A 25597-nucleotide genomic window follows, 5' to 3' on the forward strand; every position below is an offset into this window, starting at 1 on the left:
AACAACAAACAAGGAAGCCTTCAGAGGATGCTGGGGTTATACCTCCCCAAAAAGGGGGGGGACTTTAAAAAGCTCTGACAGGCCAAAGATAAAAAACTTTAAGCATCAATAAAATAACATCTACAATGGTTTGGATCATATAAAATATATTTAAGTATATGAGTTCATAAAGCTAAAAATAATAAAACCACTGGTCACTGTTGAAGGGTGCTGGGAAGTCAACTCAATAGGTAAAGAGAGAGAACGAATCTATTCACTCGGCTTTTCCCATAACCAAATAGTTGATGCAGAAAGTGTCTCTTTACAGAATTGTTTAAAATAATAAACAAAGAAGGAATAATACAATAATTCAAATGCATCATTTTTCAACCAGTAAAAAAAAAGTTAGGCAATGATCAGTAATGATCGCTTTCACAAGACAAACAAAAAAACCCGACCAGACATTATGTGACCCTTATGGGAATGCACAGACCACTACCCTTTCCCCCAAATCAAACCTGAATCCAATCAAACCTCCTCATCTAAATACAATAGAGAAAAAACAGCAGGCAGTGTATTTAAATGACAAAATGGATGGAATGCTATAGGAAAAACAATACCCCTACCTCCTCACATACATTGATTCTGACTTCAACATATATATTGATGGCAATGTAAAGGTATTTATGGGAAATTTTAAAAGGTATTTATGGGGAAATCTGAACATTTAACTGTATCTCTAGTAATATTAAAGAATTATCCATTACATTTTTTCTAGGTGTGACAATAATTCTGTGGTTATAAAATTTTTAAATCCTTATATTTTAAGTGATATATTCTGAAACAGTCACAAGTAAATAGGATATCTGAGATTTGTTTCAAAATAATCCAGACCAAGAGGGAATAAACAGAAGAATTAAGATTGGCCATGACTTGGTGATTATTGAAGCTAGATTGTAAGTATATAAGAGTTCACTGTAATAATCATTTTTTAAAGTATATATTTGAAATATTTCTTAATAAAAAATTGTGCCTATTAATAATGTAATACTCACCTGCCTCTGCTGCCAGTACTAGATGTACTAGGGGGTCTCACAGGGGTGTGAGAATTGGATAAACCTGCAAATAAGTCAAAATGAATATTAATGCAGGTATGAATATTCAGAATTCTACCTACTAGTTACAGATTCCAAGATGATCATAATACAATTTAGCTGCCCTGGCCAGATAGCTCAGTTGGTTAGAGCATTGACTGATAAACCAAGGTTGTGGGTATGATAAGTAGGACAACAAATCAATCTCTCCCTCTGTTCCTCCCTCCCTTCCTCTATCTAAAATCAACACATAATTTTTTTTTAATTTCCTGAAAATCAGACCCGGCGTAGCCCTGAAGTCAGGTATGGCATTTGTAATCACTGGCAGACCGCAACCAGTTTCTCTCAGATGAGCACCGTCCCCAGAGCCTCACAGCAGCACGGTCCGATCTATGAAAACTGCCGAAACCGGTTTGGCTCAGTGGATAGAGCGTCGGCCTGCGGACTCAAGGGTCCCAGGTTCGATTCCGGTCAAGGGCATGTACCTGGGTTGCGGGCACATCCTCAGTGGGAGATGTGCAGGAGGCAGCTGGTCGATGTTTCTCTCTCATCGATATTTCTAACTCTCTATCTCTCTCCCTTCCTCTCTGTAAAAAATCAATAAAATATATTTTTTAAAAAAAATGAAAACTAACCAAGAGAAAGCTATTTGCCATCTTTCCCTACGTTATCTGATAAATATACTACTTATATTCCTATTATTTATTCTTTTTTTCAGAGTTCTAGAAGAATTACTTTAAACCTCAAAAATTATATGACTCAAAAAATCTATTAATGATGCATCTCATGCAAAACCCACATTTAAATTTGAACTATTCTTTCTCTAGAAATAATGAGGTAATCTGTTTTAGTAAGAAAAAAATAACATCTCATTTATACCAGAAAAATATATCCCGTAACCACTCTGCACCATAAATCTGGGGGGAGCTGCTTCAATCATTCACTCTTTTTTTTTTTTTTTTAAATATATTTTATTGATTTTTTTACAGAGAGGAAGGGAGAGAGAGATAGAGAGTTAGAAACATCGATGAGAGAAACATCGATCAGCTGCCTCCTGCACATCTCCCACTGGGGATGTGCCCGCAACCCAGGTACATGCCCTTGACCGGAATCGAACCTGGGACCTTTCAGTCCGCAGGCCGACGCTCCATCCACTGAGCCAAACCGGTTTCGGCCAATCATTCACTCTTGGTAAGGTCAATAAACACCTGGGTTTCGGAAGAGAGCTACATCTCACGGACTTGATTGGTCACTTTTTAACAGTTTCCAATAAATTTAAGTTTTTGTTTTAAAATTACCATTTGAAAATTCACTTGCCTTTCCTCAACTCTTTTTTTAAAACAATTTTTCCACTTTTCATTATTTTACCAAGTGTTTTGAAGTTGGGTTGAAACCAAAGAATTCTTCAAATGATGATCTATATCATAAAATATAAGACATGGAAAGTAAATGGAACTACAGGTCCAGCAATGAACATGAATAAAGCCGGGGAGAGGGGCACACTGGAGTTCTGAACAGTGTGCACTATGATAGAAACTCCTACTACTTCAGTTAGCTGAAGAATGCCTAAAGTATTTGAAGAAAAATAGAGCAGGCAGAAAAAACATATATTTTATGAGGTTGTTACTTTGGTGCATCAACTTGGCTAGAATATAATACCAGTTGTTTGTCCAAACACCAGTCTAAATGTTATTATGAAGGTATTTTAAGATGTGATTAACACTTAAATCAGTAAGGAGATTTACAGTAAAAAAGATCAACTTCCATAATGTGTTTGGGCCTCATCCAATGAGTTGAAAACCTTAAAAGACTGAGATCAACCTGGCTGGAGATCCCGGCTAGAACCTGGCTAGAGAACCTGGCTAGGCTGCTGATCAACTGAAAAAAAAAGGACTGAGATCACCAGAGGAAGAAAGAATTTTGCCTCTACACTCAAGGCTGCAACATCAACTCTTCTCTGGGTCTCCAGCATGGCAACCAACCTGCAGACTTCGGACTTGCCAGCCCCAACAATCACATGAGCTACTCCTTAACATCTCTCTCTCTTTCCCTTCCCACCCGCGCACAAATCTCCTATTGATTCTATTTTCTGAAGAACCCAAATGCATATACTGAGAGACAATTTTTGTTAAGGTGTTAAAGAAATGAGGCAGTACCTCAGTTGGTTTTACCTGATGATCCTGGAGATAGGGCAGAGGGACCTGGAGAGGGATTCATGGTACTTGTAGGCTGTGGGGGTAGGTGGCTGCCTGAGATGTATCTACTTAGTAGATTATCTAAACTACTTGAACCAGCATCTTCCAACTAAAGAGAAAAACAAAAAAGATAAATTTGCTTTGATTAAACAGAGATGTTATTCATTTAATTAATATCAGTTTCCTAATAAATAGATTAGCCTACATCTAAGTCGGCTTAACTATTGCTTCTTTAGGCTCCCTGAGGCTCCACACAGTATAAAGTTGATGTGAATAAAGCCATAATAATATGCAACAAACACCTGGCAGGTCAGGACAGACCCAGCGATCCACTAAGCTCTTTATGTTCTGCTATGAAAACAGGGCTGACACACTGACATGTCTGCCTTTACTCAAAACTGATGCAGGACCGTTTTCCAACATCCTTGTTCTGTCTTCCTCCCTTCATTTCAACAAACATAGCTCCCCCAAAACCATTCACCTAAATAGAAATTTAATGTCAATACCTCACTTTAAAGCTCTCAATTGTCTATACTCAACAGAAAGCCCTTAGCCTGAGATATAAGGTCCCTCATTACACACACAAAGAGGGGCAGTCGACAGGCTGTAGATTAAAGATAGAAGCCTTGGCGCCAACTTTGGCCTGATTTCCAATTGAACATCAATTTCCTATCTTTAAAATATTTATCTCTACTGAGGACTGTGATGATGAAATGAGAAAATACATATGTAAGAAATAGTAAACATATACTATTTAATTATGAAAATTACCATAAGTAAAAGTTTATAGTATTCCATATAGGGGATCATCAAATTATTCTTAAATAATTGCTACCCTTCTTGCTCATCTGTTTGTATCCACACTTGTCCCTTTTAATCTTCTCTCCTGCTAGAGGCAAGATCACTTTTTGAAAACTGAACACATATATTTATTACTTGCTGTCCTTTCCTCTCAAAAACCACACTGATTTTCATGACTATAAAACAGAAAAATATGGCATTGAAGCAGAAACTGTGAAAGAAACTATACATACAAAAACCAAGGTAGAATTGGATTGACAGAAAACTAATCAGAATAAAGCAGCTCAAAACATATCAGAGGCAAGGGAGGACTCTTCTAAAAGTAAATAGATTCAACATCCATTAATGAAAAAAAAACTATCAACAAAGTGGGTACAGAGAAAACATACCTCAACATAATAAAGGACATAAATCATAAGTCCAGAGCTACATCATACTTAACAGTGAAAAGCTGAAAGCTTTTCCTTTAAGATCAGGAAAAAGACAAGGAAGACCACTCTTGCCACTTTTACTCAACATAGTATTGGAAGTCCTAGCAAGAGCAATTAAGAAAAAGAAAGAAAAGGCATCTAATTTGGATAGGAAGAAGTAAAACTGTCACTATTTGCAGATGACATGATATTACATAGAAAACCTAAAGATTCTACCAAATATCCAAAATTGCCCTTGCATTTATTTTCTGCTTTGTTACATAGTTAATGCTACCCCATCTGCTTCCTGTATAGCTTCCCAGGTTTCCTTTTACTATACCATGGAAACTATAGGACAGGAGAGAAGTGGTTCTTCTAAAGATAATACGTTGTTTCCCTTTCTATTTTTGGTTCATATAGTTAACTATGTCTTACTGTGGCTGGGCTTTTGTGTAACACCTCTAATTCCTTTTAAACACAAGTGACAATAACAAGTATTGGCAAGAACGTGGAGAAACTGAAATCCTCACACACTGCTGCTGAGAATGTAAAATGGTGCAGCTACGTGAAAACCAGTTTGGAGAGTGGCTGCTAATGGGTACAGTTTCTTTCGGGGCAGTGGTCGGCAAACTGCGGCTCTTTGGCCCCTTGAGTGTGGCTCTTCCACAAAATACCGATTTCTGCACATGGACCACAAAGTTTCAATTGCACTGTACGTGCACGCCCGCACGTGGTATTTTGTGGAAGAGCCACACTCAAGGGGCCAAAGAGCCACGTGTGGCTCGCGAGCCACAGTTTGCCGACCACTGTTTTGGGGTAACGAAATGTTCTGAAATTAAGTGGTGATAGTAGCACACTCTTGTAAATACACTAACAACCAATGAACTGTACATTTTTAAAAGTGGGGTTTTATGGTATGTGAATTATATCTCAATTTTTAAAAGTAAATGATAACTTTAATAAGAGAAGGTATATCAGAGAAGATATGGATTCTATTCTCTGCCCACTTTAAAAAATTAAACACTGGAGGGCACACATTCCAGAGCTTCTTGTCTTGACCTCATAGCTCTTCTGGGCAAGATGACAAGGAAAGTATATGTGCCTTCTTCCCTTATGATGCCCAACTTTTCAAAGATGTGGGACATATACACTTCCACCACCTGGTCTGTGTAAGAAAGAACTAGACCAGTGGTCGGCAAACTGCGGCTCGCGAGCCACATGCGGCTCTTTGGCCCCTTGAGTGTGGCTCTTCCACAAAATACCACGTGCGGGCGAGCACGAACAGTGCGATTGAAACTTCGTGGCCCATGCGCAGAAGTTGGTATTTTGTGGAAGAGCCACACTCAAGGGGCCAAAGAACTGCATGTGGCTCGCGAGCCGCAGTTTGCCGACCACTAAACTAGACCAAGGTCAGAGTGACCCTAGCAAATTATGATAAGTGTGACATTAGCAACCTTCCTTCTCCCTTGGAAAGTTTCTTTAAGAATTGGAATCAAGTCCTGTCTATCTTTTTACTAGAGGCCCGGTGCAAGAAATTCGTGCATGGGGTAGGGTCCCTAGGCCTGGCAGCGATCAGGGCTGATCAAGTTCCCCGCCTCCCCACCTCCTCCTTCCCTTGCTCCCTCAGCGCCCCACCACTGCCGCTGGTCGCCCGCCATGTTCCACGCCGCCTCCTGGTGGTCAGAGTACGTCATAGCAAGCGATCAAACTCCCACTCTCCCAATCGAACTCCCAACGAGACACTTTGCATATTAGCCTTTTATATAGAGAGACAGAAGATCATCAATGCCCAGGACTTCAGCATTCATAGTGCTTAGTAAAATGTCAATGACTCCTTAAACATGTACACACCTCTCTCCGGTTGCCCAAAGCCTCTGAAAACTAACAGCTTTCCAGGCCTCCAATCCCAAACTATCTCCCTGCAATCTCTACAAATATTAGGGAGAGAACTGGACTTGTAATCAGGAATCTAGATTTTGAATTACAACTTTCCCAACACATTTACTGGGTGACTCTGAGAAAGTCACTATCCTCTTACTTTCATCCATAAAGTAGATATATTACATCTATATATATAAAATCCTAAGCAACCAGTCAACCAGTTGATCGTTGGACCAGTTGCTATGACATGCACTGACCACCAGGGGGCAGATGCTCAATGCAGGAGCTGTCCCCTGGTGGTCAGTGCCTCCCACAGTGGGAGCGTCACTCAGCTGACTGAAGGGCACCAGACATCCCCCAAGGGTCCCAGATTGCGAGAGAGAATGCAGGCCAGGCTGAGGTACCCCGGGCCTCTAGTATCATATAAAATGATTTCAAGCATTAAGCTAGTATCTGTTAAAGTTCTTTGTAAATTATAATAAGCTTATAACTCAGCAATTTTATTTTTTACAGATATAGCCCAAAATTTTCCATATAGCCCAGTACTCTTAGTGCCAACACAACGACAATTTGCTTAGCCAAAAAAGATCTCTCCGAACATCAGAAAAGCAATCAGGTTAAAATAATTTACAATGAATTCATGATTTTTGAACAATATTGGAGTTATATTGAGGATTGCTAGTTTTAACACAATGTAACTTTTAAAATTCAAATATATTCTAAATTTAAAATGCCTCAACTTAAAAACAACAACCAGAAAAATATACTCAAAATCTCTAATTAAGACAAGGTTTTAAATCTTTCATTAAACTTAAATACAAACCTGTATGGGTGGAATATCTGGTAGGGATGGAAGGTTTTCTGGGTTGGTAACTGAGGGGATTAACTCTATTGCTGTAACAGATGGGCTGGTGGGACCTCGATTTGCACTTGCCATAGTAGCGGTAGTAGGGCTGGTTGGATTGATTGTGGTGTTGTGCACTGACACAACAGGAAAGGGTCCAGCATGCCCTGGGTTTGAGTGCTGTTAGGAAAGAAGATGCTATCATTATTTAATCAGTGGTGATACCTTAATATGAATAAACCTTGACAACAATTTTTAATTTAAGTTAGATTGTACAAGGATCTGATAACTATGGTTGAGAAACAAAAACATAAGCCCTCTCAAACTTATACAGGAAATAAATAATAATTTAACTCAGCCTTTTCATTTTTCTATTTTTTTTGTTGTATTTAGGAAAAGCCCGTCAGCCTGATGACATGATCTTATTCAGAACAAAGATGCACGTAAACAGATGATCTGGAAGCCCCCGAGTTTTCAAACAGCATTTCCTGAAAGCCACTGTTTTGTCTACATTCCTCTTTGACTCTTTTTTTTTTAAATAAAAGGAATTAATTGTGTATTGTATAATTTATATGTAAATAATGACTCTACAAACAGAAATATGACATCAATTCCCGACTCTAACACGTGTGACATAATCTCAGTTATTTAGAAATGTGAATAATGATGAACAAAAATGAACATATCTGTCTCATTGTAAGGGCTGTTATGAGGATCGTTTAAGATCATGTAGATGAAAAGCTTTGGAAAATAAATTTCCATACACATATAAATCATTTAAAACATTAAAAAATGTAAAATTCTAAACTTCGGGGATTCTGTAGGGACCCTAAAGCATAAGAGCACTGTTCTTAGGTGGCTGGTGAGTGTGATTCTGTAGCTCCTGCCCTCTTCCAAAGGGTGTACCTGGCCCCCCAGTAATACTTGAAGGCTTTCCATGTATTAAGCGGTGAACACTTCGCCCTGACCAGTTTGTAAAAAAAATCAATAAAATATATTTTTTTAAAAAGGGGGGCGGGGGGTGAACACTTCTAGGGCAATTAATGCCCAGAGCTTCAATCATATGTACTTTTTTCTAAAGAAAACTCAATTTACCTAAGAATGTGCTGTGGTCTGCAAGTTCTTTTTTCATTATTTCGCAACTACCCTTCTCCACAAAAAAACAGCAAACCTCTGACCCATTCCTAATCTTATCTAGCACATTGCCCCAAGGTAAAAAACAAACAAGAGAGACAAGTAAAGGTACAATAAAGCTGTCACACTGTTGATCAAGTGCGTGACCAAAACCTGTGTAACAAATTTTTAAGTGGGTTCTGATATTTGATGAGCAACAAAAATTAAGGAAGACCTGAAAAGCCATCAATTGATAAGATATTTTAAAGTTTTGACAGCTCATTGTGAGATTCATTCAGCTTTGATAACCTAGAAAATGTTCAAAGAATTGAAATTCTTATACTTCCCAGACACAATTTTTTGTGAACATGTCTCCTGAGCATCACATGAAAACAAAAAAACAAGCTAGTAATAAAAACTGATGTTGAATTCTGACTTACTCTAACAATAACAAACACATATAACTGAAAAGACTCTATTTTTCTCAAAAAGAAATGTAGATCTAAAAGAATTTTACTCTTTATGTTTCCTAATATTCTTAAAGCATGTAAATAAATATGCTGCTTAAAAAACTGAATAGGAATAATTGTAATACAAATTTGGTCCAAAGAAAAAGTTTCAGTTTAATAATAGCCTTACTATGGCTGGAAATTTAACAATTTTTGTTTTATAATAAACATTTTTTCCTGCAGAATAACTGCAAAGACTGATTGATTTATAACTTTATCTAACATAAATACACATATTTTTATAAAATGCTACAGAGAAAGTAGAAGAGATATTCAAGTCCCAGCGTAAAATTTTGACTTTCAAAAAGGAGCTTGCTGTGGTATTTGGAACGCCAGTGGATTCATTTACTAGAATAAAATATAAGAGTTTTACTTTATAATGTCAATATTTACAATATGCCAGAAATTATGTCCTTTGGAACTATTTAAACTTAAACTTATAATGTAACTTTTAAATGTCAATCTTTAAATGTGAGAGAGCACTAATTCTTCAAAAGTTGAAGGACAGTATGTCAACTTTGGTATGCAGATTGATGTGAGTCCGTAAGAGTTCACACATTTCTGAGTAACCCCCTCCTAGAAATTCTGATTCAGTGGGTACGGCTCAGAATCTGTTTCTGATGAGGCCTCTAAATCATTCTGATGGTCTTTAAAAAATCTTTAAAAGAGCACTAGCTGGTTTAGCTCAGTGGATAGAGTGTCGGCCTTTGGACTGAAGGGTCCCGTGTTCGATTCCAGTCAAGGATACACGCCTGGTTGCAGGCTCGAACCCCAGTAAGGGGTGTTGATCAATGATTTTCTCTCATCATTGATGTTTCTCTCTCTCTCTCTCCCTCTTACTTCCTCTCTGAAATCAATAAAAAAAAATATTTTTAAATGTTTTTTTAAAAAAACCTTTAAAAGAAACATCACTCCTACTGTTATAAACTGCATTCTTTCATAACTAGAAATCCTGTCTCAAAGTAGCTTCATTTTAAAATCATGCCTCCTATACAAAGGTAACCTACTATTCAGACAAAGAGTAAAAAACATGTCCCTAAATACATTTATTTTTAAGGATGGGTATATCTACATCCCAAAAAGAACAATACTAAGTAGAGAGAAGCAAAAAAGTAAAAATAAGTTTTTAAAAATACATTGTTTTGTTCTCAAAACAAAATGTATTAGGCTCAAAATGTCACATTAAAAGAGCAGAGGAACAATTTCTGGAAACTATGGCTCTAATCTTGGTTTTACCGTTATCTCTTGTGACCTTGGGGAAATAACAAGCTCCTTTATTATTTAGATCTATAGAATGAATTGGCTGGACTAGATCAGGGGTCCTCATCCCATAGTATATAGAGGGATTAATGGCATCAAAGAAGTTGTTAAAATTGAATACAAAATTTTATGTCTTAATTCTTAAAGGTATCAGTGACTCTCCCCCCACCAACTGATCAAGAAAAGTGATGTCTTTTAGTTTTAAAATTGTATGATTCTTACAAATGTAACTCTAGGCATACTTGTCTTTGGAGGTGTGGCTGCATCATGGAATACTGAGGGCCGCTGTGCCTGGGTATCCCTGGTATTCGGGCAGCGTTCTGAGCCAATCTCATCTGATGGGCTTGGAAAGCTCCACAGTTCATGTTGTTTCTTTGCATTGTTTGCACACTGATCAGTCTTGGAGGCTACAAAGGGTAGAAATGGCATTTCTGTAATAATATTTTTTATAGATTTATTTTCAATCATTAAATGTTATATAAAAAGACTTGTCAGGATACAGAAGGACATAAAGTAAAAAGTGTAAGTCATTCTCCTCATCTCTAGCTCCAAGCCCCTTCTCTCAGTATATGTGTGTGTTTAAAGCATTAACTTATCCAAACCTACACTAACAGCTCTGATTTGGATGGGGGAGGAGAGAACAAGAGAGGTACAGGGATGGGAATGATTTGAACAAATGCCTAAAGAATATGTCAGGCCCAGCCAGCGTGGCTCAGTGGTTGAGTGTAGAACTATGAACCAGGAGGTCACAGTTCGATTCCCAGGCAGGGCACATGTCCAGGTTGTGGGCTCAATCCCCAGTGTGGAGCGTGCAGGAGGCAGCCAATCAATGATTCTCTCTCATCACTGATGTTTCCAACTTTCTCTCCCTCTCCCTTCTTCTCTGAAATCAATAAAAATATTTTTTTTTTCAAAAAAGAATATATCAGTATTGGGCAAAAATAATCTGGCTCTTTGGCCCAAAATCACATGTATGTGTAAAACAAAAAAGATCTAGTTTGGAGGAATAAAAACTTGTGTACTAGTGAGTTAATTTGTTTCCCATGGTAAGTATTTACTTACTGCCCTTCCTCACACTTTGCAACATCCCTGCGATCCCCAGAACAAATATTTAAACTCTGACCTTGCAGTTTTCTCCATGCTAGTCACGTGAAATGTGTAACTCATTTATGGAGGACAGAATGTAGCCCTGAGGTCTGCACAATGTGTACCGATAATGTAGTGATACAATACTCACCTGTTGTTGTAACATCTGAGGAGCTGCTTGTCGTGGGTGCTGTTGTGTTGTTGTTGTTGTCGTCGATACAGGGGCAGGTGGTTGCTGTATCCTCATCTGTTGCAACTGCTGATGCTTCTGTGCATACACTTGTTGTTGCATGTGTTGGAGTCGAAGTTGTGCTAAGTTAATCTGTCCAGGAGTTTTACTAATGTGGTTTGTCCCTGGAGGAACTTGCCCAACTACAACATTAGGAGTATACCCAGGAGCTGGTTTACTCTCTATTACTAGATTACCTGGAGAATTTAAAAAATGAGAATAATTTGCATATAATCAAATAAATCATCTACTTTGTAGATTAATCAATATCTTTTCCTTTTCTCTGACAACCCTCAGCACTCAAAGCTTCCAATAGTATAGCAGGGATGGGAGCTAGGTTTAAAGATGATAAAGACCAGAAACCTAGTATAGTCCAAAGACAAATAATCGGCTTTTGATTGCTCAGATATATTACCTGCCCTTATGCTTTATTTAGGTAGATTTACAGAAAATTTAAGAGTTGAAAGAGATGTTATTAGAGGAAGCCCATCTAGTCCGTCTAAATCAGCAGTTGCCAACCGGTGGTGCACGGACCACTGGTGGTCCGTGAGGTCCGAAAGGTTGGCGACCGCTGGTCTAAATCAATTCTCCTTTGACAAGATTCAAGGATACTCAAGATTACTATTGCTGATTCCACCTGCTTTTGAATTGCCAAAATGCGCAGGGCAGAGTATTGCATTGCTACAAAACTGTCTTCTGTGGAAATACTGAATGTTTTAAACCACTTACGTCCTTAGAAATGACACTTTTCCTGATTTCTCATATCAATATCCCTGTACCTCTCTTGCTCTTCCCTCCCCCATCCAAATCAGAGCCCATTGCTTTCTAAAAACAGCAGACAAATTTTAGGAAGGTTTGATCTAAGGTAAAGCTGGCAAACCTTTCCTATAACAAGCCAGATATTTTAGGCTTCATAAGAACTGTCATATGTTCTTTTTTATTTATTTGCTTTTACAACTCTTTAAAATGTAAAAAACAAATTTAGCTACCATGCCACACTAAAACAGTTTGCTGATGCCTGATCTAAGGCTTTAGCCAAATCTGAATATACACAAAGACTACTTTTTCATAGAAGGCTGTCCACTTCTGCTTTGATAGCTTCTGTACACAGTACTAATTGTTGGAAAAGTTTTTGGGGTTTTGCCTTGTTTTAAACTGAGCTATTGGTCTGTCGCTCTGTAACTTTCACCTATGGTCCTTAGATCCACGCTGTGAAGTAACAAAAGCAAAGCCCATTTCTCTTCCATGTGGAAAGAGCTACTTCTATCTTTCAAACATTCCTCAGGACACAACTTTTAGACACATCAGCATCCTGGACATCCTCCTCCAGAGGACAATTCGGTTCAATTAATCTACAAACTACTAAGCATCTAACAAATTCTTCCAGAGAATGAAGACCTGTTTGCTAAGTTTCAAGGAAAGAGTCAATGCCAATTTAATAGATGTCAGGAAATATTAAAAATGATACACATTTTTAAAAACTATACAGGAGACTCTCAACATTCTTAAAGATATAAGGAACATATAGTTTAGGTGAGTTTCCAATGAAAAACATATTTTCTAAAAGTGAAGTTAAAAAACTTTCAATATATAAAATTTGCTTTAGATACTTCCTCCTCCTAATTCAGTGTTCCAAGTTATATTCATAAAACTAATTATTTCTCACCTAAATTGACTACATTCTTTGCCCAGAAGGTGGGATCACAATGAAAACGTATTGCTCCATTAGCAGCAGGGACGGGATCACAACGAGCTTTCAAAATATGGCGCAACTGAAAAGTAATCTTCAAGGGAAAAAATTCACATTAGTCTTAAAATTAAATATCACTTAAAAAACCATAAGATAAAGACATAAAAGCTCATGTAGCCCCACAGTGTCAGTCTCAAATGAAATAATATCAGCGTGTCAAAGACTACTTATATTAGCAATCAAATGCACATGCGTGCATTTCTGCCATTTCTGATGATAAACTGCATACAATACTAGGTATCTTCAAAACAGAATACTGTATGATTCCACTTATATGAAATTCTAGAAAAGACAAAAATCAGACTAATAGTTGCCTAGGGCCTGGGGTAAAGGGGAACAAGGAAACTTGACTGGGTGGTGGAGATTTTCTGTATCTTTATGTGGTGGTGGATATATTTGCCAAAATTCAAAATCTACACTTTAAACAGGTGCAGTTCCCGAATGCATAACAAAGTCAACCTACAGAAAAATAGACAACATGTGCCTCACCAGCCGCTTGCTGTACAGGAGGGCTGTGCTGCTGCCACTCGCAATTGCCCAGTTTGTAAAGTTCATCACATGCTTCACCTGCCGCGAGAGGCCTGTGATGTCATTCTGCTGCTGTATTAACTTCATCTGTCTTTCTTTTGTAACAGTCTGAAACAGAACAAGAGGGTCGCCCAAGAATTCTATATGAAAACAATCAAGTCATTATTTCTATTGAAAATGAACACAATACTGCCTGGCCAGTGTGGCTCAGTGGTTGAGTGTCGACCTATGAACCAGGAGGTCATGGTTAGATTCCTGGTCAGGGCACATGCCCAGTTGCAGGCTTGATCCCCAGTAGGGGGCATGCAGGAGGCAGCTGATCAATGATTCTCTCACACCACTGATGTTTCTATCTCTCTCTCCCTCTTCCTTCTTCTCTGAAATCAATAAAAATTAAAAATTAAAGAAAATGAGCACAATACCTACATATATATTTTTTAACATAAAAGTTAACAAGTTCCATGCCGAGACCAGTTTGGCTCAGTGAATAGAGCGTCGGCCTGCGGACTGAAGGGTCCCGGGTTCGATTCCGGTCAAGGGCATATACCTGGGTTGCGGGCACATCCCCAGTGGGAGATGTGCAGGAGGCAGCTGGTCGATGTTTCTCTCTCATCGATGTTTCTAACTCTCTATCTCTCTCCCTTCCTCTCTGTAAAAAATCAATAAAATATATTTTAAAAAAAAAAAAAAAAAGTTAACAAGTTCCTCATTATTTAATGAGCCTATGATCAAAAGAAAAGTTACTCACAAAAGTGGGACTAAAACTTCGTTCTCTAGAGAAACTGTTACTTATCTCTTTTTTCCTTCAAAAGATGAAATGTTTTTGTTACAGTGTCTTTCCATCAGGCAAATCCAGAGATTTTCAACCAGTGTGCCACAAGAATTTTTAGAACATGTAATACCTGAACTCTTTTCCCTTAGAATGTCAAATAAAACATGACAACAGCCAACACAATAGCCATCCAATGTGAATGAATCAAAAGTATAAATTTTGGTGGGCGGGGGAGGGCGGGGGGGAAGGTAAGGTGAGATCATCAAAAAATATTTTTTTATGTGCCGAAGAATTTTAGTTATTACTTTATCTGTGCTGTAAGATGAAAAAGGTTGAAAATCACTGGGCTAATACATTATACGAAGTATATAGCACAATGAGTTGACTTTTAGAAATAATGTTATATAATCTTAACCCACTACACTTTCAGGCCGAAGAAAACTTTCTGTTACCAGTGCCACCTACTGGTGTGGCATGAAGCTAATGTTCAAATCTCTTCTCTTAAATGCTCAAAGTGAGAGAGATAAATTCCACAAGCTCTTAAGAGCAGAGATTAGGGAAAGTTTTGATCTGACAAAAAAGCATGAAGAACAAATGAGTAAGTGAGAGTTGAAGGAAAGACTAATGTGGAGAAAATGCTGCAAAGGAAAAAAAATAAACTGATTTTTTGGGAAGTAAAACTCCCAGAAAGGATAGGTGATGTCCTATGTCCTTTGACATTCAGCACAGCAAACAACCTATCTACTTCGCTCTTAACCACTTTTTCTTTTTCTTTTGTTCAAAAATGACTCAACTTGATTTATTAGACAATTTTTTTCTCTAAGAAAACAAGTTGCCCATTTTATAATATAAAATCAATGAATAACAGTATTCAACTGACAAAAATCTGACAACTTCCCTGGAAATCATCCCTCTTATAAAACTTAGGAAAAACTCTATTTTACAAATTTAGAAACATATTACACTAGAAAACATCTACTGTTTAAATTATCAGCACATTAGGAGAGTGTATCAGATTTAACATTAGGTATTTATGTATACTTTAGCATTAAAAGGCATCTTTTAATACTAAAGTTCTTGAAATGGTTTAAAAACATTATTTTAGACGTATTGTTAAAATGTATTTACAGTAAGTTAAAAGATATAAAAAATCATTACATGCCCACTGCTCTCTCTGTTCCCATGGTCCTTTTGAAAATAAAAATCTATCAGGGTTAAGTGTAACTGGCTGGATGTGTAACAGGAAAGAGACCATAAACTCTAACAATATGCGTTAGAGAACTTTTAATCTCACAATGTGTCTCAATGGAAAGATGAAATTCAGAAATAAAACTACACTGACATCATTTCTTTCACTTGTATGTAATTATGTGTCTAATATTTCTAAGTGCTCTACGAGAAACAGAACAGAAAAAAATCTACTATGGAAAATTTGAGGTTAATAGCAATGAAGTTAATACTTATGAAGTAATCAAAAAATACTCATGTAAGCCCTGGCTGGTGTGGGTCAGCGGTTAGAGTAGCGGTTCTCAACCTTCCTAATGCCTCGACCCTTTAATACAGTTCCTCATGTTGTGGTGACCCCCAACCATAAAATTATTTGCGTTGCTACTTCATAACTGTAATTTTGCTACTGTTATGAATCGTCATGTAAATATCTGATATGCAGGATGTACTTTCATTGTTACAAATTAAACATAATTAAAGCATAGTGATTAATCACAAAAACGGTATGTAATTATATATGTGTTTTCTGATGGTCTTAGGCGACCCCTGTGAAAGGGTCGTTCGACCCCAAAAGGGTTGTGACCCACAGGTTGAGAACCACTGGGTTAGAGCATTGGCCCACAGACCAAAGGATTGCAGTTTCGATTCCTAATCAAAGGCACATACCTGGGTTGCAGGTTTGACCTCTGCCCCCCTATAGGGGTATGTGCAGGAAGCAACCAATTGATGTGTCTCTCACATCAATGTTCGCGCGCGCTCTCTCTCTCTTTCTCTCTCGCTCTCTCTCCTCTCCCTCCCTTCCACTCTCTTTAGAAGTCATTGGAAAAAAATATATGTTCAACAGTGCAGAAAATATAACCCCATATAATGTAAGCCTACTGAAGAGCACAAAATTTTGAGAACAAATCAACTATAGTCAGTAAAGATGATGAATCTTTGATTAAAACTTAATTTGGGTCTCACAGATTGATTGAATTCGCATCTAGAAATTTATATCTACATATTAATCTCAAATATGTAAAACAAAGACCTAATATAACAAAACTATCAGTAAGTTTAAAGTGTACAAATTTCACCCAGCCGGTGTGGCTCAATGGTTAATTGTCCCCCATAAACCAAGGGGTCACCGGTTGGATTCCCAGTCAGGGAACATGCCAGGTTGTGTGCTCAGTCCCCAGTGGGGGTGTGCAGGAGGCAGCAAATTGATGTTTCTCTTTCACCGATGTTTTTATCTCTCTATCCCTTTCCCTTGCTTTCTCTCTGAAAAATATCAGCAAAAATCTATTTTACAAATAAATAAAGTTTACAAATTTCAAAATGAGCAGCACTTTTTGCAAAATTACGGAATATTTTTTTAAATTAAGTGAAACATGCAAATGACTCAAGCAGACTCCCAATATACATTCATATGTATGTAGAAGTTAAATTGAGAATTTGGGAGGTGGGGGCATTAGCTTTGTCTTCAGTTACATCACATTTTAATAATAATTCTTTAATTCCTAAGAGGACAATACTAATTTATACAGCTAAAATCAATGGTATTAAATTGTGGTGCAAAGTAACTACCTCAAAAAAAGGTCTATTTATCAATAGAACATTTAAAAAAAAAATTTTTTTTAGTTTACTTTCGTATCCCCCCCCAACCAATCTAAAAGACTTTTCAATAAACATTAAAAAACAGCTAAAGATAAATAGAAGCAGTTTTTGTTTGATTTTGGCTTTGAACCGTACCTCTAGCTGCTGTAAGAGAGATTTTCCTTTCTTATTAATTTCATTGATAAGGGTGAAAATGGCCACTTTTATTTCCTGTTCTACTCGTTTGTTAGTCTCATTTACTTCTTTTATCCTGAATAAGAGAAATGCATCATTAGGTTATCAATTTATCTCTAAATCATCAACTTACAGAAATTCAACTGGGCACTTAACCGAGCAATTAAAATTAAACCTTTGCCAAAATGTATTACTTATGTTTCAGCAGACCTGATCACTCATTTTGGTCCAAGCAAGTTATGTATATGGACTAAGAATGGCAAGTATATGGATTAAATATTCAGTCATTTTAAATTAAATTCATAAAGGCCAGTTTATTAATCTAGATGGTAATCTCCATTAGTTCCCATGACATGAATGTGATATACAAATATCTGACATCAATGATTGCTGGTATCAAATCTGGCACACTGGTTCTATTTAATCTTAATGCTTTTGAAGAACAATGTGCAAAAAAACAATGTTGCAACCAATAATTACCTTTTCAAATAATAGGAATTAAGCTTAGAATCATTAATTTTCATTTATAACTTAACCATTTCAAATATAAGTTGTAATATGCCCCTTTCACAAATCTTCTCAAAATGGTTTCTTATTGTATACAGTTAAAGGCATAAAACATTTTCAATCCATTCTTTTAAAATAGCTGTTAGATGTTCTAGAAATAGGTATAAGCTCCCACTGTGGTTAGAAAAGTTTTGGTTGCAGATTTTATTTACAAAATAAATAGAGGAAAATCCCACCAATATGAATAAATAAAATATTAAAGAACCATAAGGCAGCCTACAAACTCATTCTACTTCTGCACAAACTATAACCCACACTTAAAACCCCTGAACTGATCTTTATTTGCCAAATTCAAATCTGAGGACTTTAATACACTTAATCATAATAACATAGTTTTCTCTCTTTTGTCTGTATATCAGTGCTTGTTTGGACACTTATTTAAAAATTTTATTCAATTCTGTCCTTAAAGTCATTTTTTTTAATGGGAGTACTGATTACTAATGATAAGACATATGGGACTCAAACTTACAATGATTTTGGCCAAAAATTGAAATCATTAAGCAAGCTGAAAGCAGAGAGCAGTTAGCCATAGTCAGACTCTCATTGGATTTAAGCATGTCTACTATATGTTCAATCGTGAAGGAAGAAAAATAGAGAAAGATCATCAAAAAATATGTCTCAGAGAAGCATCATTAATACCTTTGTTTAAAAGTTTTCTGCAGATGAAATCATCAATCTCCCCAACCCTTTACAATCTTATAAAACATAAACTTCTTGCTCTATTTCTCTACATAAATTCAGAAACATATATACAAAATATGTATAAAACATATAGACAAAAATATCAGACTGCCATGTGAATCAACTCATGTCCTTTCTCTAAAAAGGACATCTATCTGTAATTTATGAGAAGACAGCTATCATCTCCAATATCACCCACAACATATCAACATACCCAAAACACCCTGACATATCCATAAGAACCAACCATCCATGCTTAGTGTGTCTGTATATTTACATATACACTGAGTGGCCAGATTATTATGTCCACCCTGAGCATCAGTACTTCATTGACACTTCCAAAAATACTGAATATTGAAAACTTCCTAAGCAAATATTCTCAAGGTTTTATTATTATTATTTGCATAACTAATTCACTTCACTGTACTGATGGGGTGGTCATAATAATCTGGCCACTCAGTGTATGTGCAACTTAAGATGAAAATTCTACCACCTTACTGTCCAATATATAATTTTCTATTTTCTAACATATAATGTACCATTCATTCATTCATCTATTTAATATTTTTTAGTGTCTACTAGGTGCCATCTTAAATAATCATAAATGAATTTTAATATTCCAAAAGTACCTAAAAGTTCTAGTATTTGTGAATCTGAATAATGAACATCTATCAACCCTATTCATAAATCCAGGAATATACAAGTTTTAATTATGCCAGCTCCAAGTGTTAGTCTTCCTACATTAAGGGCCCTCATTTTGTTAATCTATTCACTTATGAAACTTACTCCCATTTGTCTTATCAACAAATTTGGTTTACTTAGAAATGAACCAAAATAGGATTTTTAAAATACTAATGGTGTTATTGATAAAAATAATAGCAACAATAAAAATTTGAGAGTTTACTATGTGCTATATATTCATCTTATAATAATACTTTAAGAGAAGTACTGTTTTTAATGCTTGTTTTACAGATGAGAAAATAAATTTGTCCACCCTCTTCATATTCTCTCTCCTGTGTCTTCCATAGTCTCTAGTTAAATTTTATAATTCAGCCTTGGCCAGGTGGCTCAGTTGTTTGAAGCACTGTCCCATACACCAAAAGGTTGCAGGTTTGATTCCCGGTCAGAGCACATACATAGGTGTGGGTTTGTTCCCCAGTCGGGGTGCGTACAGAAGGCAACCAATTAATGATTCTCTCTCACATCGATGTTTCTCTCTTTAAAAATCTATAAAAACATATCCTCAGGTGAGGATTATATTTTTTAATTTATAATTCAATTCCTTATGTATTAATTGCATTTTTCACATTTAATTAAGGTTTACAAAGACTAGAGTCTTATTAATTACAAAACAGTCAAAGATGTATCCTAAAAGACTATTCAAAAATTTGGCCAATTAAATTTTACTTAACAAATATTATACTCCAAACTCAAACTTACACCATTTACCCCTCCAAAAACTAATATTTTTAAATATTCTTAGTATTAATATATATTTTTTAAAATTTAAACTGAACCCACTGTATTTAATAATCCTTTAAGTGAAATTATAGTTTTAAGGCAACACTTACCTATTCTGCACCTGAGTAGCTGCAAAATGAACGTAATTCTTCTTCTCAAGAAGCTTAGCTAGTAGATTCTCAATTGCACCTTTCTGGTTTTGAAAAGCTTCTTCCAAAAACTGGTACCTTAAAGCCAAAACAAAAACTACATTTAAACAGGAAATTATTAAGATTTTGGACATGAAGAACTGCTGCACAGGTAAATCTTGAAAGCTTACTTAAATGATCAGCATTGTATGCTGGCCACACATACATTATGTCAATAGCAACTTTTAATTACCAGTACCTCCCCATCTGACCCAACCCTGAAAAGACATTGTAAGATTAAAAAAATAGCTTAAAAACTGTTCAAGTGCTCTTACATTAGAGTTCTGATTCAGGATGACTTTTTTTTTTTAATCCAAATATTAGCAAAAGTTCAATAAACAAGCTGCTTTCTCTCTGACGATAAATGTACCTTATGAAGACAATATGCGTAGATCGGAAACCTTGATTTGTCATCATAGCTCTAAAGCTAGGTCCCTGAGAGGACTAACAGCAGATATGAATTTATGTCATTTCTACCAGCTATTTGGATCTCATCTAAAAAGCTTTGTTAACTTTAGAAGAATTTACAGAAAAAACAAAAATGAATTTGGCAAAGGTTCTTCTTAAAGTAGTTATCTACTTTCACTGAAAAACTAAAACCACCTACGATGACTTATCACTATTCTTAAAATACTTTTAAAAAGATTTTGATGTCCAAAATGTAATAAAAGGTTCTTTTTTTTTTCTTTAAATATATTTTATTGATTTTTTACAGAGAGGAAGGAAGAGGGATAGAGAGTTAGAAACACCAATGAGAGTAACATCAATCAGTTGCCTCCTGCACACCGCCCCCTGGGGATGTGCCCGCAACCAAGGTACATGCCCTTGACCGGAATCGAACCCAGGACCCTTGAGTCTGCAGGCCGACGCTCTATCCACTAAGCCAAACCGGTTTCGGCAATAAAAGGTTCTTATTAACCAGTCTGGAGTAGCACTAAGGCATCAGTATTCTTTTAAAGCTCTCTAGGTACTTATATATCTAAGATTGCAAATATCTACTTTAAAGCTTATTTACAGATATTCATCAATCCATCCTATTTTTAATTTAAAGAACACATTCCAAGAAGCTATTTCTTTAGGAAAATATTTTTGAGAAATGTTACTTACATTGCTTTATTCAAAGGACCACCATTATAAACCATCTTACTCTTTAAAATGCCTGACATCAGGTTTTAAGCAACCACTCTCAAACCATATTGATGCTCAAAAATAATCCACAAATGCCCTTCTCTAACTACACTAGTGTACACAAACTGCAATAGGGGATAGGAAATATTAAGGAAACTTTCACTTGCAGCCATGACAAAGTTAACGGGTACCTCACCAGTCCTGCCACGAAAAACTATTAAACCAGACAAAAATATATGAGGCAATTGTATTCAGTCAGTGGGAAACCTTTGCCAAACTCATTTTTCAGAGAAATTCGGCAGTCCTTCGGAGAGAATCACAATCAGCCTGCCTCTCTGTCTGTAGACAATTTCATGATAACTGGCACAGAGCTAGAGACCAAGCAGAGTACAAAGTTTCTTTGAGCTGAGGAGGCAGAAATCAGGGTTGGGAACTACTAAGCACCTGGAATAGAAGGAGCTGTGCAGAGAGAGGCTGAGGAGTCAGTGAATCCCTCACAAAACCATGTGCAATGTCTGTGCTACACATGTACAGGGTAGGGTCTTGCGGCTGCTATAAAAGTTGACTATGGAAGAAAAAAACCCCAGAGGCCAAGCAGTTCTGGCCGACAGAATTCCAGCTGAGCCAGTGGGGGAAGGGACTTTGTTCACCTCCCAGGCATCTACCTAAGAAACCAGAAAGGCCACATCTTAAAGGAAAATAACTATAGGTGGAAAAACTTCTACCCTAGGCCTATCCTGTCCTAACAAAGCCTAAAACTAAACCTTCATATGATCTTTCAAGAAAGAGCTTAGAAGTTAAGTTCAACCAAGTTACAGGCTTGGGAAATACCTTGGGCTTTCCACAGACCATCCCTAACTAAGTGTAAAAACAAGCTTACAAAAAAAAAAAAAAAAAGGTAATCAATCAACCAGTAATTCAACTGCCCCCCTAGAACAATAATTAAAGAGTCTGCAGAGAAAGAGAATCCAGTTTCAGTAATATATTACCCACAATATTCCGGTCAAGGGCATGTACCTTGGTTGCGGGCACATCCCCAGTAGGGAGTGTGTAGGAGGCAGCTGATCGATGTTTCTCTCTCATCGATGTTTCTAACTCTCTATCCCTCTCCTTTCCTCTCTGTAAAAAAAATCAATTAAATATATTTAAAAAAAAAGAAATGACTGCTAGATTTAGTAAAGCAATGGTATTGGTGACCTTGAAAAAAAATTTAGGTAGAATGCTGACAAGTGTGTACATATTTAAGAGGAAATGGGACAGTAGAAATGGCTCTCTTCAAATATAAGCATACTTTCTAAAAGTTTTGCTACAGCCCTAGCTGGTTTGGCTCAGTGGGTAGAGCATCGGCTTGAAGGCTGAAGGGTCCCAGGTTTGATTCTGGTCAAGGGCACATGCCCGGGTTGCAGGCTTGATCCCCAGTAGGGGCATGCTGGAGGCAGCCGATCAATGATTCTCCCATTATTGATGCTTCTATCTCTCTCTCCCACTCTGAAATAAATAAAAATATATTTAAAAACAAAAAGTTTTGCTGCAAAGAGGCATAGGAACAGCTGTTGGCAGGAAAAGTAGGTTGAAGAAAAGGTTTTGTATTTTCTTTATTTTTAAAGATAAAAAAGTGGCAGAATATGGAAATACTGATAGGAATAACTACTAAAGACTGAAAAACTGACATCAGCAGAAAAGGACAAACTGCTGAAGCAATGTCCTTGGCTAGATAACACGAGATGGAATCTAAGTGTGTTAGTGGGGAAATTGGCTTTATAGAGAGACAGGCATATAATGGTGTCCCAGTTCCAGGCCTCACAACCAAATTCAAGAAGGGAAAGGCTAAAAAAGGCTGACACCTGCAACATTTGTCCCTTTCATCAGGAAGGCAAAAGCTTTCTGAAAATCACCCACAAAGCAGAATTCCACTTCTGTTTTATGGCCATAAACTGTGGATCAGAGCTACCCTAATGCCAGGAATGCTGAGAAAGATAACTCAACTTTTCCAGTCTCTATATTGGCAGACAAGAAAGAAAGGAGTTGAGAATTCTCAACATATCTCAAAATGTATGGCATATGACAATGGCTCTCTTCAAATGTGAGATGATCCTCCCATCCATTCTTACTTAAATGTATTTAAAAACTGCTTAGAGCCCTGGCCTGTGTGTTCAGTGGTTAGACGCTGGCCTGCGCACCAGGGGGGTCTCGGATTCAATTCCTGGTCAAGGGCATGGACATGAGTTGCAGGTTCAACCCCCACCCCCCGGTTGGATAGTGTGTGGGAGGCAACCAGTAGGTGTCTCTCTCACATCTATGCTTCTCTTTTTCCTCTCCCTCTCCCTCTCTTCTCCCTCCCCCTCCCTTCCACTCTCTCTAAAAATCAATAGGAAAAATATCCTCACTCTTTGGGAGAGGATTTAATTTTTAAAATAATTAAAAACAATAAAAAACTGTTTAGAATCATGTGTGAGAAATAGCAGAACTTATGAACTGGTGAACTTCACTGTAAGGGAATTTTTTTAATTAGAAATGAACCCCAAATGTCAACATTTAGAGGCTTCTTTTGATCATTCACTTTCTCCAGAGAGTTAAAAGGCCTCTATTTCCGGAAAGGGGAATAGAGAGAAATAGTAAAATAGGAAAGTATCACTACTGGTAATCTGGAATCAAGTTGGGGGAAGTGAAAGTCCCAGTTTAGTGTGTAGATTTAATCTTAATCTTTACAATCTGGCCAAATTCCTCATCCCCACCCTCCATTTAGACCTAATATCCTCAAGTTCAGAGCCTTTGATTTTATTTATTCAAAGAATAAGCCCAACTTTTGTGATACCTATTACTTCTAGAGTGACTTCCTTTCTATCTCCTTTACCCTTGGATTGTAGTTCATTCAACTCAACTAAGTCAAATATCAGAATCACTAGATATTCAACTTTCTTGTTTTTTAAAAATTAACTGAAATCTTCATTGGTGACTTCTTGATATTTATAAGTCTATACTTTTCTTTATTCATTTACTGTTAGGAGAATTATTAGAGTAAGGAGGGATAACCCCATGGTTTAACTAGAAACCATGTAACGTTTTAAGGTACAAAATGTCATTAAGTTCTAAAGCTGCTTTCCTTTTTAAGAACTTACAAGACCATAAAGAAATGTCTGGCCCTAAGTGGTTTGGCTCAGTGGATAGAGCGTGGGCCTGCGGACTGAAGGGTCCCAGGTTCGATTCCGGTCAAGGGCATGTACCTTGTTGCGGGCACATCCCCAGTAGGGGGTGTGCAGGAGGCAGCTGATCGATGTTTCTTTCTAACTCTATATCTCTCTCCCTTCCTCTCTGTAAAAAATCAATAAAATATATATTTAAAAAAAGAAATGCCTGAGCCAACAGAAGTTATTAACTTGAGACAATCTAGGATACACCTGGTGGACAAAAAGAGATTACCACTTTAATAACAAATTAGAAGCTAAAGTGCTGGTACCAATGAATTCCCTGTTACAATAACCTTGTGCAGCCTGTGAAGAAGTGGATGGCTCATCAAGGCTAACACACTAGCCGAAACCGGTTTGGCTCGGTGGATAGAGCGTCGGCCTGCGGACTGAGGGGTCCCGGGTTCGATTCCGGTCAAGGGCATGTGCCTGGGTTGCGGGCACATCCCCAGTAGGAGATGTGCAGGAGGCAGCTGATCGATGTTTCTCTCTCGTCGATGTTTCTGACTCTCTGTCTCTCTCCCTTCCTCTCTGTAAAAAATCAATAAAATATATTAAAAAAAAAAAAAAGACTAACACACTATTAAAGCTTTAATAAAGTAGTGCCACCATAGCATCAGCAGTGCCTGATATGGTTTCAACAGTATAAAAATACATACACAGGCTAAAGGGACATGGTACTCAGTGACCGATCCCAAAAATGTTTTCTTCTCTGCCTCAATCTCAAAAATATGCCAACAGCAATTTTCCTTCCTGTGCAAGGATCCCAACTTACATTTACTATACTGCCACAGGGTTATTTCAATTCACCAGTTTACTGGTATAATTTGGTTAGAAGGGATTTAGACTTCATGCAGGTTCTAAGAATAATAATACACTGTATTGATATCATGATAATATCAGAAACTAAGGATGAAGATAGGACTGACTTAAATGCAA

At 37.0% G+C, this 25597-nt stretch overlaps 1 protein-coding gene across 2 annotated transcripts in view; it reads right to left on the reverse strand.

Moving 5' to 3' along the window:
- TRIM33 (tripartite motif containing 33) overlaps positions 1 to 25597 on the reverse strand; it is a 63138-nt gene that overhangs the window by 14231 nt on the left and 23310 nt on the right. For both annotated transcript variants that reach the window (XM_070396981.1, XM_070396980.1), the window contains exons 5-13: positions 20268 to 20384; positions 17410 to 17524; positions 13641 to 13787; positions 13068 to 13185; positions 11324 to 11598; positions 10329 to 10493; positions 7184 to 7384; positions 3245 to 3377; positions 1035 to 1098 (exon numbers count right to left, since the gene is read on the reverse strand). In XM_070396981.1, the coding sequence (XP_070253082.1) occupies positions 1035 to 1098; positions 3245 to 3377; positions 7184 to 7384; positions 10329 to 10493; positions 11324 to 11598; positions 13068 to 13185; positions 13641 to 13787; positions 17410 to 17524; positions 20268 to 20384 (1335 nt within the window). The remainder of the gene's footprint in view (positions 1 to 1034; positions 1099 to 3244; positions 3378 to 7183; positions 7385 to 10328; positions 10494 to 11323; positions 11599 to 13067; positions 13186 to 13640; positions 13788 to 17409; positions 17525 to 20267; positions 20385 to 25597) is intronic.

This window comes from Myotis yumanensis, unplaced genomic scaffold (genome assembly GCF_028538775.1).
Source record: "Myotis yumanensis isolate MYYU_CA2020_CCGP unplaced genomic scaffold, mMyoYum1.0.hap1 SCAF_17, whole genome shotgun sequence".
Classification (NCBI taxonomy): Eukaryota; Metazoa; Chordata; class Mammalia; order Chiroptera; family Vespertilionidae; genus Myotis; species Myotis yumanensis.